Genomic DNA, 13602 nt, shown 5'->3' with positions numbered 1-13602 from the left:
TTGTTTCCTCTTGTGGCCCTATTTCTTGTTCTTTGAGAGAATGGCTCACTATGAGTCTGTTAGCAATGTCATCCATTGCCCTGGGAAGTACCTTTTGGGGTCTTAGTTGTCGGGGAGGTACATTAGTGGTATCTTCATCTGGTTTCATCTTTGGAATAGACTATCAGTGGGGAAGATCCTGGAAAGAGTTGACCTGGCTGTGTGCCTACCTGCCTTTTTTTTTTGTTTTGAACTTCCCCTTCCAGTTAGACTATTGAGTACGGAATTCCCTGTGGGTTCACAGGAGTCATGCTGGAAGGTACAGCTGTTTTCCTTCCTAACTGGAAAAGACGGTGATGTATTTCCAAGCACATATCTGAGTTGTATGTGTGGATAGCACAAAAACTGAGTCTTTTCCACTGGTGGGGTTGATTGTATCCACATGCTTTCTGAAGCCTAGTAATTGATAAGCTTGCTTATGTGCTCTGAGATTAATCTGTTGATGCATGTACCAAGGAAATTCTCACTAAGCATTTGAAAAGTATGTGTTTGGACTGCAGGTACGTATTCTTCTTGTCGATTTTAGGCACATAGATCTCTTCATAGTGTCTACATTCAGGCCTTTTTCCCTCTGCCCTGAACTGGCTCTGAGCTTTTGATAATGTCAGCCTGAATGGGTATATGATATGTACTCTTGGTGGTCTTGCCAGTCAATTTTTTACTTTCCTTTACTGTCCTTTGGAGGAAAATTTGCTTCACTCTATATATCTGCCAATCTCAACATCTCTTCCTTCCTGTTTGCTGCCAAGGGTCAGGTTTCTATAGGACAGTTTACTTTTATAAAAGTGTCACTGCTTTCTCTTTCAATCTTCTATGTCTGAGCATCACCTGTCCTTTTGGTAGTCTTATTATACAGAGATGGAACCATCTTGGCATCATGCTTGGGCATTGTCCTAGGAAATATTAACGTTGTATATATTTCACTGAGTGTGACATGTCACAAGATACTGCACAGATTTCTGATACTCAGGGTTGGTTCTGGAGCTAAACAGATCTGTTTCTTACAGCTACTTCATCCGTTCCAGCTCCAAAGACAACAGACCCTCCTTCTGCCCTCCCATCTGTGAGCTCCCTGCCCAGCACCACCTCCTGCACCGTGCTTCTGCCCTCCGCATCCCAGCACACTGCCACTTTGCCCTCCTTGTCCCAGCCTGGTGACCTGTCCAGCAACCCCCTCTCTCAGCTTAGCAGGTATGGGGGAAAGGTGGGCCCAGAGTGAGAAGTACATTGGGCAAAGTCCTAGATTCTCTGTAGAAGGTTGTTTCCCCGAACAAAACATACTTGTTGCTTCTGACATGACATCTTGGGCTTTTGAATTAATACTCTAGCTTAGGTTTTGCCCAGATCAAGTCAAATACCACCAGATAGAAAAATCTTGCTGTCTTATAATGCTTCTGCTGGCACAGAGCACTGGTTCTCCTGGAATCGAATGGGCCTTTGGTTCCCTGTGACTCTTCTTGGACATCAGGCAGACACCCTGAGTATAGCCTGTCCCCTGCTCTGGACCCATATCACTGATATATAATGTGAATGATGTTGGATTTCTGAGCAGGTGTCTGACTTAATACTTGTCATGACTCCAGAGAAGAAGTTATTTGAATAGGTGTAGGAAAATGGGGTTGTTTATTACCTATATCTTTTGTGTAGCGCTCCATCTTGACCCTTTCCCTTGGGAGCAAAAGCTTTTTATTTGAACTCTGAATCTGATTGAAATTCAGGCTCTGACTCTGGCATATGTGGTTGAACACAGACCTTTCTTCACTCATTCAAAGATTTTATGAGCTCTTAGCGCAGGACAGTATTCATAGAGACCTGTTTTCACTTTTTCTATTGCTTGAAGAGGAAAGAGTTATAGTTTACTGAATTTTCCTCTATAGATTTCCTAGGCCAGGAGATATCAGATCTTGTTGTGAGTGAGACTTTAGATCATTTCTCACAACCAGGATCCTGTCACTTGGTTCCAAGGGCATGAGGTCTGATGTGGAGGCTTCCCCAGGGATAGGGCCAAGCAGGAATATAACCTTGGGAGCCCAGTGTGCTTCGTTCTTTTGGAATAACCTGTTTGGGTACCTGTTTGGATGGACACAGGGTGCTCTATTTTGTCTTCTAGTTCACTCTCCAGTCACCAGAGCAGCCTCTCCTCTGCGCAGGCAGCACTGTCCTCGAGCACACCACACACAGTAAGTGTCCACAGGCTCCCTCCCCAACACCCCTCCTTAGCATACCTGGAACTTTAGTTTATTAATTTTCAAATCTGAGATAATATGGATTTGTTTGCATGAAGTGTCTTGAGTAGTTACATGGTTCAACCATAGGTTTTCTGGGTTTGATACGAGGACATGTTTTCTGATATGTGGCTCTTTGCATGAATTGCCTCAGACCACACATGATATCACTAGGGATGTCAGGTGGTGAGCTCCCCAAGAATTTCCTGAGTTCCCATTCGATATATGAGATGTTTCTACCCAACAGAGGAGGTTTTATTTTCTGGCACTTGTTATGTTGAGGCATTTGTAGCTTTTTGAGAGAAATAGGTTCATTGTTAACTTGACCTTTGTACTCCTCTAAAAACCATTTTTAATCAAGATCGATGTTCCTTGAACCCTCTACTACTTGGTGTAGAGCAAATACTTAAAAGGAAAAGGGAGTGCTTAGCTTAGGCAAGGATTTCCTATCCTGCGCTGCAAACACCTGCACATTTTTCTCTGAGACTGACATTCCTAGCTATTGGCCCAGTCAATGTAACTATGTTCCATTCTTTTGGTAGTCATGGACATTCCTAGTGGTAGCCATTGGTGTCCTATTGATTTGTGCCTGTGCAATCTTCCCTGTTTCAGAGGTGCACACTTTGAAGAAGGAAGTCTGAAGGGTGGAAGGGCAAAAATGGAAGCAAAATTATGTTGTCAAGGAAGCCAGGCTGGAAGAGATCGAAAAAGGAAGTACTGGCTAGGAAGTGTTTTTGTATGCTAAGAATAACACTAGATTATGGTTCTGAATTCTGACTTGATCAGTTGTGAAGTTGGGAGTGTAGTTTCAAGTGGTATAGAAATGGTCTGGCCAGATGGTGGTGGATTAAGAAATGAGTGGTAGGGAAAGGAGAGGGGATGTTATTGGAGGTGTTTAAATAAAAGCTGAGTAGCTGAGAGTTGGGTAAGTTGAAAGATGCCGAGACAGCAGAATGTCCAGGTGATGGAAGCTTCAGGGAACGTTGGAGTAGGGGATGATCTACAAGCAGGGAGGATTTTGGATGAAAATGAATGAGAGAGGCAGGAAATTGGTGAAATTTGTTTCCTCCGAGGAAGGAATCAGGGCAAGTAAAGGATGAGGGATTGGAAAGTGGCAGTCCTGTCTTGTATTGGTATCAAATACTGTGACTTTCAAACTACAGTTTTCCATGTGAAATCTTACATAAACTCCTTTGTTATTCAACCCATAGCTTTGGGCATGGTGGCACACACCTATCATCACTGTGACTTGGGAGGCTAAGGCAAGAGTATGGCAAGTTCAAGCCAGTCTCAGCAACTTACTGAGACCCTATCTGAAAAAGTAAAAAGGGTTAGTTATGTAGCTCAGTAGTAAAGCCCCTGTGGGTTTAAACCCTAGTATCGCTTCCCCAGCAAAATGAAAGATAACAAAAGAACTCAGAGTCCACCATCTTCTAGGTAGAGTATTGTAGGCTCTTAGCTGCCCACCTGTCTCTTTCTTCTTGGTGTGGAAACAATGAGCTAACCCCACCATGAGGATAAGGAGCACCTCTGTGCCCATAGCTCTCTTGCTGAGAACCAGATTGGGAGCTGCATGCTCTGCTTCCCAACTGAAAACTCCCAAGTCATGTAATCCAGATGCCAGAACTGCCCATGCAGTTCCACACTCTGTGTGTCAGAATGGTCACATTGTTAAACATTCAAAATAATTGTTATTGATAGTTATAAAAAGCTATGTACTGTAAAGGCCTTCTGGTCTCTTAAACTTTCTTAGTTCTAGCCCTGGATTGCCTATTTTCTCCATCCTTAGTAGCTTTTTAAAAAAGTAATAAAACATATAAAAGGAAAAAGCAACAATTTAAAAAAATTTTAAGTTGTTGATAGACCTTTATTTTATTTATTTATATGCAGTGCTAAGAATCAAACCCAGAACCTCACATATGGCAGGCAAGTGTGCTATTACTTAGCCCAGCCCTAGGCCCAGAAAAAGCAACAATTATCCTCCCTTTTGTCCTATGACATAAATGAGAGTATTGTGTACATAGTGGTCCTTGCCCCTAATGGAATACCTTTTTGCTAGTTTTATGTTGACAGGCTGTTTATTCTTTCTTCCCAGTTATACTGTAGGGACTGTGTCCTCCATTCAGGACTGTTTTAGTCTTGCTACTAGTGTTGAGTGGATGACCTTCTACATCTGGTCTAATTGTGGAACTATTAGGCATTTGTCACTTTAAATTTTATTTTTTTTGATACTGGGTATTGAACTCAGGAATTCTTAACTACTGAGCTTACATTCCCAGCCCTTTTTTACTTTTTATTTTGCTCACTAAGTTGCTGAGGCTAGCTTCAATCTTGCAATCCTCCTACTTCTGTCTTCTGAATCACAGGGTTACATGCATGTCTCACCATGCCTGGTGCATTTGTTGTTCCATACACACTGCCCTGCATTGTGATGTCAACCTGATCCTCCGTGGGCAGTGAATGACACGCCTCATCTCTCCAGGCTTCCTCAGCATGGCATTGTCTTATATTTGTACTTTGCAGTGTATTAGGAAAATTAGCCTCTGTGTATTTTTTAATTGGAGTTGGACATCTTTTTTATATATTTGAAAGACATTGAATTTTTTCCTGTAAACTATTTATATTCTTGGTTCCTTGTGTTGAGTCCTTCATATCTTTTTAGGTATTCTGTGTATTAGGGAGACCAATAGACATTTGTGATGGGAGGTACAGATTTTTTGTTTTCAACTCTAGAGTGCTCTATCACTAATTTGTATCCCCAGCTGCCCTTTCTATTTTTTATTTTGAGATAAGGTCTCACTAAGTTGGTGAGGCTGGCCTTGATCTTACAATCCTCCTACCCCATTTTCATGAGTCACTGGAATTACAGGCTTATATTTTTCATTTTACAAATAGTGTAGCTTTTTAAGAAATAAAGTAGATCTATTTCTTCTCTTTCATAATTCTTCCTCATAAAAGAATGAAGGACTTTCATTGTTTTCTCCTTCCCTGGCTTCTCTGGTCCCACCCTTGGTAGACTGTGAGATAGCACCAGGTTTTGGATTAACTGTAGACTGGTTGGATGGACTAATGAGACCCTTTAAATGGTGTGTAGGTCAGTTAGGTCCACACTTGGGCATTTTCTCATTACTTGGAGGTGAGGGACAGAGTTGGGGGGCAGCAGAAGGGAGGAGAGGCTTTCTGGAGGAATTGAGTTCCTTTCAATATATCAGGAACTATTCTCTAGCGGACACTTCTTGTGGATGAGGAAGGTTCATTTTTTGTCTCCTATGAAAGGCTAGATGGCCAACAACGCTTGGTGCCTTGATGAGAGCTGTTGCAAGGGATTGGTGGGTGGTCTCAAGTGGAAGTCCATCTGTTCTGGGCAGGCAGCACACCCTTTGTCTTGGTTCCATGCTGAAAAAGCAACAGTTCCTGGTAGCCTCAGAGAAACTGTTTTCAATTGTCTTAATTTTTTTTGTCTTAATATTTTAGTTGTTGATGGACCTTTATTTTATTTATTTATATGTAGTGATCAGAATAAACCCAGTGCCTCACACATGCTAGGCAAGTGCTCTATCACTGAGCCACAATCCCAGCCCCTCAACTGTCCTAATCTTGGTGAATCATTTTTTTTAAAAATATATATTTAGTTGTAGATAAACACACATTATCTTTATTTTTAACGTGGTGCTGAGGATCTAACCCAGTGCCCCACACATGCAAAGCAAGCACTTTACCATTGAGCTACAGTCCCGGCCCTTGGTGAATCATTTCTGTATGTTCTTCAGATTGATATGGAAGGCTTTGGGGATGAGATGTCCACAGAAACTTTGCATGTTGGACCCCTTGATCCTGATGCCACTTTCTGCTTTTCCTCTAGGAGTTTCTGTACTATATTCTTTACAACTTTTGATTTGAAGACTTAGGTCAGTCTTTTTTTTTTAACATTTTATAATTGTTGATGGACCTTTATTTTATTTATTAATTTATTTATACATGGTGCTGAGAAACAAACCCAGTGCCTCACACATGCTAGGCAAGCACTCTACCACTGAGCCACCACCTCAATCCCCTTAAGTCAGTCTTAGAGAAATTTTTCTTACCTATTTGGGGCTTGCTTTGTCCAATTCAGTAGATCTCTTCTTCTACCTCCTTAGTGCTTGAAATTTTTCATGATACCTTGTTATTAGACTCAAGGTGCTTTGCTGGATTTCTGGAACTTAGGGTCTCACAGAATTTTCTGTTGTTTATTGCCCTTCCTTTCTGGGTGGACTTTGTTGAATATGAATAAGAGCAGGTCTTTATGGAGTAGTCCCTGATGAGGCATTGTTAGACTCTGGGGTTTTGGATTAAAGGACTTTGGTGGCCTCCTGTGGCATGGACCAGAATAGTTAAAGTGCTTAATAGACAGAAATACCTCAAAGACTCTGACTTGGCTGGGCTGCCTGAGGTCCTGACGTTAGTTCTTCTGAGTCTCTACTTTTGTGATCAGCAGTTTGTTGCTTCTGTACCTTGTTTCAAATACAAAGCTTGATCAATTTGAAGGCGTTTTAAGAGGGTTTTGTCATAGAGCTCAATTTCAGTGTTATTGATATTCAGTTTATGAGTCCTGGTGGCTGAATCTTCATGCAGTGTTAAGAAACAACAGTGATCACTGAACACAGAACCCTTTTCCTTAGAGTTCCTGGATATTAGTATTGTCATCTGTCTACCTGTTCAGCCATGAGATTGTGGGCTCAAAGTCCAGGCCAGCCTCTCCCTCTGTGCCTCCAGATCCATGTGTCTGGACTTTTGTTTTGACAGCACAACAGCATGGAGAGTGCCCCTTCCCTGCAGTCCTCAGCTGCTTTCTCCACAGCAGCGACCTCCACCTCAAGCACCCCACCCTCAGGTGTCAGCCTGCCTGGCAGCATAAGCACAGCAAGCAGCCTCTGCCTGGGAGGGACCACTGTGAACACAGTCAGCAATACGAGGGCTGCACCGTTGGTGACCTCAGGTATGTGTTCCAGGGACCTTTCCTGCTCACCCATGCCACTTTCAGCGTGCACAGCTGGCTTCCCAGGAACTGTGTCTAGTGGTGGCTGCCAGGGCTCAGCGGATGGCCACAAACATTAGAAGATAATGTGCTCACTCTGGCCTCTGGGGATTGCTTGCAGTTGGAGTTTTTGGGTAGCCTTCCCTGGGGCAGGATTCTCAACAACTTTTGTGTTTCTAGATCCCCAATTGTTCTGTCTTCATTCATACCCAGAGCTGAGATCAAAAGATGACTGAGGGACAGGGGTCAGGCCTAATTTAGATGGGTATCTCTTGCCCAAGTTATATGACTGCCTGTGGAAATGGTCCAAACCCACTTTTAACACAGCCTGCCCTCTTAAGACACTGTGTAGCTTCCTTCTGTTTTGAGGAGGTTGATTGTTTTTTATGTTCATTTGATATTTTGACCTTTGTGACTGAGGAATTAAAAGGTATTTCTCTCTGAAACAACCCTCTGATGTTGAAACACCCTGAATCTGGTGGTGTTTGCTTTCTGTCTTCACTCAAGCCCCTTTCTGGCATGACCTTCTGTATCTGACGGCCATTGCCATGTTCTTTTGTCGTGGACCCATCAGGGTTAGCACTGAGACCGCGAGCTCATGAGACCTGGATCTCTTCTCCAGTAGCTGAAGAACTTCTCTATGGTAGATTTCCATTCCATTTGATTTTTCTCTGTGCAGGCAAAGCACCCCCAAACCTCCCTCAGGGGGTGCCTCCATTGCTGCACAACCAGTACCTCATGGGCCCTGGAGGACTGCTACCTGCCTACCCGGTGAGCGCACGGTGGAACTCCTGGCCAGCCCCAGCTCCCCTGGCCTCAGGGGCTGGCACCTGGCAGGACCTGGTGAGGGGAACCTTGGGTTAGGTCGGAGCTGCCCACCTTGGGCTGCTCTTCTTCCCTGAGCCCTCTGTCTTTGCTTCTCTGATTCATGATGTTCCTTCAAATCTAGACTCCATCTGGGCAGTAGATTCCATCTGGGAGGGATCTGTTCCATAGCAACTGAGCTAGGTCCTATTTGTGGGTATCTTATCCTCCCAATCTTGTTTAGGCCACTAATGGGCCTGCTCCCTAATACCCTTTCTGGTTCTTCTGCAGATCTACGGGTATGATGAGCTCCAGATGCTTCAGTCACGGCTGCCTATGGTAAGTGGGAGTAGTGAGGCAAAGGCAATGGCAGTTCTCATTCCTCCCGTGTCTGCCATACTGCTTGGCCCTTAGGGTCCTTGGCTTATGGAATTGCCTCAAAGGAATTGCCTCAACATTACTGCTGAGAAAGCTGGTTTCCATTTGGTGATTGTGCCTGGTGTGCCAATAGCTTTGGCAGATGAATGATCTATGATCATCCCTGGGAAACTTAAGGGCCTTCGTTACCAAGAGCCCCAGTAAACCATGCCTTCCCTACTAAATGTGGGTCTTTATCTTCCCCTGTACCCTTGCATGTGCATGTGTGTGCGGTACTAGGGATTGAATCCAGTATCTATATCCCCAGTTCTTTTGTATTTTGAGACAGGCTAAAGAGCTGGAGATGTAGCTCAGTGCACCTCTGGGTAAATCTTCAGTACCAAAAAGAAAAAAAGCAGGGGGAAAAAAAATCATGTGACCCAAGATATACCGGTTATTTGGTAGGCCCTGGAGTTTTATATTTTTTTGCTTGAAGCACCATTTGGTTCTCTGGACCGTGGTGGCTGGTGGGTACGTTGGGATAGAAGTGTTAGTCTTCTGCCTCTGATGAATGAATAGCTGGAACTGACCATCCTTAAGGTGTCTTCTGGTCTGGTCTCGCATCTTTATGTGCAATAATGCTCACTCTGGGATTTCTGTCGCCTGGCTCTCAGAGCATAGTTGCCTCTTCCTTCTGAATAAGGATGAAGCACTGGGCCATCCCCGGGATAACACAGAAGCAGGTGGTTGGAGAAGGACCACGTCTTCCTCTGCCAGCCGACAGAATCTCCTTCTATTTAGACACTCTTCTTGGCCTGACATTTCCTGGAAGAGACTGTCAGACCACTGGATGTGGTCTTTCCTGTTCCCAGAGGAAGGGGATTTATCCTCAATGAGGTGTTACCTTTCCTTCTTTAATGTACCTGTGGGATTCGTACTTCTTGTGCCAAGTCACCAAAAGCTGGGAGCTGCAGGTCCCACCTCTACCCACCAGACTCCTGTGTCTGAAGGGAAGCACTTTTCCACCAGTGGAAGTTATTTAGAGAGGCAGAGAATGACTGAAGGACAGCTTGGTCTTCTGCTAGAGGTCTCCTGGGAGTCCGTGGAGCAAAAGAGATGTTTCTGCTCCCAGTATTCCCTTCATGAAATGCCAGCAGAAATTCATTCTGTCTCAGGGACTCTCCTTGGTTCTCCTCCCTTATTCAGATGATTCCTTTCCTTTCTCTGTGCCTTAGAAGAAATCCCCTCTGAGCCCAAGTTTCATATACCTTTCATTTACTTTTCCCTTGATTATGTTTTTGCCTTTGTTTCTTTTATGCCTAATGCCTGCCTTTAGATTTCCATATCTGTGAATGAACTCCCCCTTCTGGGCTTTTTATACCTGTTCCCAGTTGTGCTCCTTATAGGTCCATGCAGTTTACCCAGTCTTGCTGCCTCCTGGGGTTCTAGGCTGAGGATACTGTGGGTTTCCTGGAGGTTACCTGGAGATGTGTCCAAAGAAGGGTATTAGTGACATTTCCAGGCAGGGTGGCTTTTGTTTGGCTGTGACCATAGCTCTAGGGCAGCCCAAGGTCCTTTACTCAGTGTGTCCAGGATAGCCAAAGCCCTAGATGGCAAGTAAATGCCAGACAGGTCTCCTTTTCACACAGTTCCACTGCTCTTTGTCTCCATACAATGTTATATCCACTATTCTTAGTCCTAAGTCCTCTGCAGTGTCAGTGTTGCTAAGGCAGAGTAGGGAGAGGCTAGTTGGGGTCCTAGACCTGAAATGCTATGCGCCTACCTGGCACTGCACTCTGCCCTCTTTAAACTTTGTAAGCTTTTCCTTTCCTACTGACTCCTTTTCCCAATTTCCTACATTTCATCAATTTTCTTAACTGGTCTTTAGAGACTCCAATATATGAAAAGCCAATAAAGTTAGTTCAGCTTGTGACATTGGTCAGGTACCTATTTGTGGTGTGGCTGAGAGACTGGATCTCCAACATCTCTGCCTGGTGAATGCTGCCCAGTTGGTCAGTCTGTCTGCATGCTAGTCAGTTACGCAGGGCTACCAAGCTGCTTACACACAAGGGCAACCTATAACTGCAGCTGTCTGTGAGTGCTACCTTTAAGTTATGCAGCCTGTATTCAGGAGTATGGAGTCACTCAGAGTGCCATCTGCCTGTTCCCTTCCGGCTGTGCTCTCTTGGGAGTGGGGTGAGACCTTTTCCTGAATAAGCCCCCCTGGTCTTTCCTAGGATTACTATGGAATTCCCTTTGCTGCACCCACAGCCCTTGCCAGCCGAGATGGGAGCCTAACTAATAATCCATATTCAGGTTAGTTGGCTCAGTGGTTGAGAGTGGGAGGGTGTGGACAAGGCTGTAGCTCATCCCAGGAGATTGAAAGGCAGGTGTTGAAGAGGTGAGAGGCCTTTTCACTATCCGTATTTGACTGGTAGCCAGACCTGTTCCTGTTTGCAGGAGCCAGTCTGGCTTTTCCCCTCATTTACAAATGTCAGTGTTCCTCTTATCCTAGGTGATGTCACAAAGTTTGGCCGAGGTGACTCTGCATCCCCTGCACCCCCCACCACGCTAGCTCAGCCACAGCAGAGCCAATCCCAGACCCACCACACAGCCCAGCAGCCCTTTTTGAATCCCGCTCTTCCACCTGGCTACAGCTACACTGGCCTCCCCTACTACACAGGCGTGCCCAGTGCCTTCCAATATGGGCCCACCATGTTTGTGAGTATTTGTGGGTGGTGTTATTTCTCCCTAGGCCTTATACCCCTGGAAGGTTGAAACTTTGGACCTGTAATCCAGCTCCTTGGAGCAGCAGGGAGGGGGCAGATCATGATACTACTCAGAGTGTCTCATGTGACCCTCAGTAACTGTTGAGCCTCAGGTGAGGTTATATTCCTCATGTGCTTTTATATCATGTGCTGCACTAATGAAAAGGAATCCCCTCTGGTTGTATGTAATCTGCTACCTTATGCAGAGGATATATGACCTGCTCTATCTTGCCTGTGTTCTTACACTGTTGCCCCACCTGTGCCCACCAGGTCCCTCCAGCATCAGCCAAGCAACATGGTGTGAACCTCAGCACCCCCACCACCCCTTTCCAACAGGCCAGTGGTTATGGCCAGCACAGCTACAGCACAGGTGAGAGGTGCTTCCAGCACAGAGACACAGGGTGTAGCAGAGGCTTGCTTAGCTCACACATGCCTCTTGTTCTCTGCCATGCTAGGTTATGATGACCTGACCCAGGGAACAGCAGCAGGAGACTACACCAAGGGTGGCTATGGTGGATCATCACAGGCACCAAACAAGTCTACAGGTTCTGGGCCTGGGAAAGGTAATGTTTGCCCCTCCTTTCTAGGGCTAAAGCTTGGAATAGTTATCTTCTGCCTGTCCTCTCAGGCAGAGCTCCCTCAGAGTATCCCTAGCTGGGACCAAATGTCTATGGGAACTACTACCTGATTTTCCTCCTAGGAGTATCAGTATCTTCAAGTACCACTGGCCTGCCTGATATGACTGGTTCTGTCTACAAAACACAGGTGAGGAAGGACAAAGATGGCCAGGTAGGTTTGTGAGAGTTAAGAGTGCAACCTCACCCTCAGCATTGTCTTCATTGCCTTGCAGACTTTTGACAAGCAGGGATTTCATGCAGGAACCCCTCCACCTTTCAGCCTGCCCTCGGCCTTGGGTTCAACTGGACCCCTGGCCCCTGGAGCAGCCCCTGGCTATGCTCCACCACCATTCTTGCACATCCTGCCAGCCCACCAGCAGCCACACTCGCAGCTGCTGCACCACCACCTTCCCCAGGACACTCAGGTGAGTGCAGTAATGGAGGTGGCTTCCTGGGTAGGGGATTCTATCCCAGCCCTGACAGCCTTTTCTCTTCCTTCTCATTCTTCTCAGAGTGGTTCAGGTCAACGCAGCCAGCCCAGCTCCCTGCAGCCCAAGTCTCAAGCCTCCAAACCCACCTATGGCAACTCTCCATACTGGACAAACTAGACCTCCAAAAGAGGGGTGGGCTTTGGGGGTAGGGCTTACCCTGGACAGGAGAGCACGTTTCTGGGAGCCTGGTACCCTTCCCTAGAATTTCTGAGACATGTAACTGTCAGCTGAGCCTCTCAGTGGGGAGCTCCCAGACTCACTATATTGTATGTAGTGTATTTATGTATGTATTTGTAAATGTATGAGAAGCCCCAGGGGAGTGGGGGTATAGCTGCAGATGGCAGCCAATTCTGTTCTCCCCATCCAGACCCCTTTCACTATAGCCATGTAAGGCCCCTGCACCTCTGATGCCTTCAGGCCTTCCACAGGTGCCCTACTCCATGGGCTGCTAAGGGCTGCCACTGGAAGGGCTGGTTCGAGGCACATTGTGCAATGGTCAGATACCAATGAAGAATCACGACTTATTTCAGTCCCTTGTAACCATTATTTGAGTTTTCTTCAGCTTCCAATTACTTTATACCTGTTTTTGAGAGATTGGTCCTTTTGTCATTTGTCATGCTCCCATTCCAGGGTATCTTGATCTGAGAATAGCAGAGCTCATCATCTACTGCCCAACGTAAACCTGGGCCCTGTCTTCACATAGAGCAGGGGTTTCTTCTGGTCTGGTCCAGTCCCTAGAAACTTGCTGCCTTCTGGCTGACCACTTTAAAAAAAAAAAAAAATCTGGTCTCAGAGAGATGTTCAGCCCATCAGCTCCCCTTTAAAAATCAAAGATCTGCTTCCACTTCAGTGAAAGCCCATCTCCAAGCAAAGACTCCTCTATTCCAGTTGTCCTAAAACAGGTGGGCAACGGTGTCAGGGGTTTTCTCTTGCCCAATCTCCACCTAATAAAGTTATGAGAGCATGCACGGTCTCTGTGTGGTGTGGCTGAGGGATGGCCCTGGGAGAAACATCTTGGGCTTAATAAAGCAGAAACTTCTGTGCTTCTGACCACAGGTTGTAGGGCTTAGATTAGAATGCCTGACCTGTATTGGTCAACTTAATGTGGCAGAAGAACCAGCCAACTAAGGTGAGTTTAATTTACCTTTTCTTCGTTGGGGCTCTGTAGTTGAGAGCAGTGTTTTAGCTAATCACATGGCTATTATATAGCTAGGGGTCCCGCTAGAATTCACAACTAAAACTAAATGGGGACTTTTATCAAACCGTGTTATCTTTTGCTTGATT

The 13602-nt window shown here is 45.5% G+C and overlaps 1 protein-coding gene and 1 non-coding gene across 2 annotated transcripts; both read left to right on the top strand.

The window, feature by feature from the left end:
- The first annotated feature begins 320 nt into the window (after positions 1–320).
- On the top strand, positions 321–399 carry LOC120890204 (small nucleolar RNA SNORD121A). Its single transcript, XR_005734446.1, has one exon. It is a non-coding gene; the product is annotated as a small nucleolar RNA SNORD121A (small nucleolar RNA).
- A 766-nt stretch (positions 400–1165) lies between these two features.
- Positions 1166–13282, top strand: Ubap2 (ubiquitin associated protein 2). Its single transcript, XM_078047745.1, has 12 exons — positions 1166–1230; positions 2150–2219; positions 7050–7242; positions 7961–8052; positions 8377–8424; positions 10680–10758; positions 10958–11163; positions 11481–11580; positions 11666–11773; positions 11911–11975; positions 12061–12252; positions 12340–13282. Exons 3-12 carry the CDS (start codon positions 7059–7061, stop codon positions 12433–12435), a joined length of 1170 nt encoding a protein of 389 aa, XP_077903871.1. The 5' UTR covers positions 1166–1230; positions 2150–2219; positions 7050–7058; the 3' UTR covers positions 12436–13282.
- Positions 13283–13602: the final 320 nt, after the last annotated feature.

Source organism: Ictidomys tridecemlineatus, chromosome 4 (genome assembly GCF_052094955.1).
Source record: "Ictidomys tridecemlineatus isolate mIctTri1 chromosome 4, mIctTri1.hap1, whole genome shotgun sequence".
NCBI lineage: Eukaryota > Metazoa > Chordata > Mammalia > Rodentia > Sciuridae > Ictidomys > Ictidomys tridecemlineatus.
This window is presented reverse-complemented; position numbering and strand designations above follow the sequence as displayed.

Excerpts from the sequence above, each read along its gene's own strand:
- Ubap2 (XM_078047745.1), top strand. The coding sequence starts at position 7,059 with ATGGAGAGTGCCCCTTCCCTGCAGTCCTCAGCTGCTTTCTCCACAGCA. Across the intron at positions 8,425-10,679 it reads TTCAGTCACGGCTGCCTATG|GATTACTATGGAATTCCCTT; the intron begins GTAAGTGGGAGT and ends GGTCTTTCCTAG. Across the intron at positions 11,164-11,480 it reads AATATGGGCCCACCATGTTT|GTCCCTCCAGCATCAGCCAA; the intron begins GTGAGTATTTGT and ends TGTGCCCACCAG.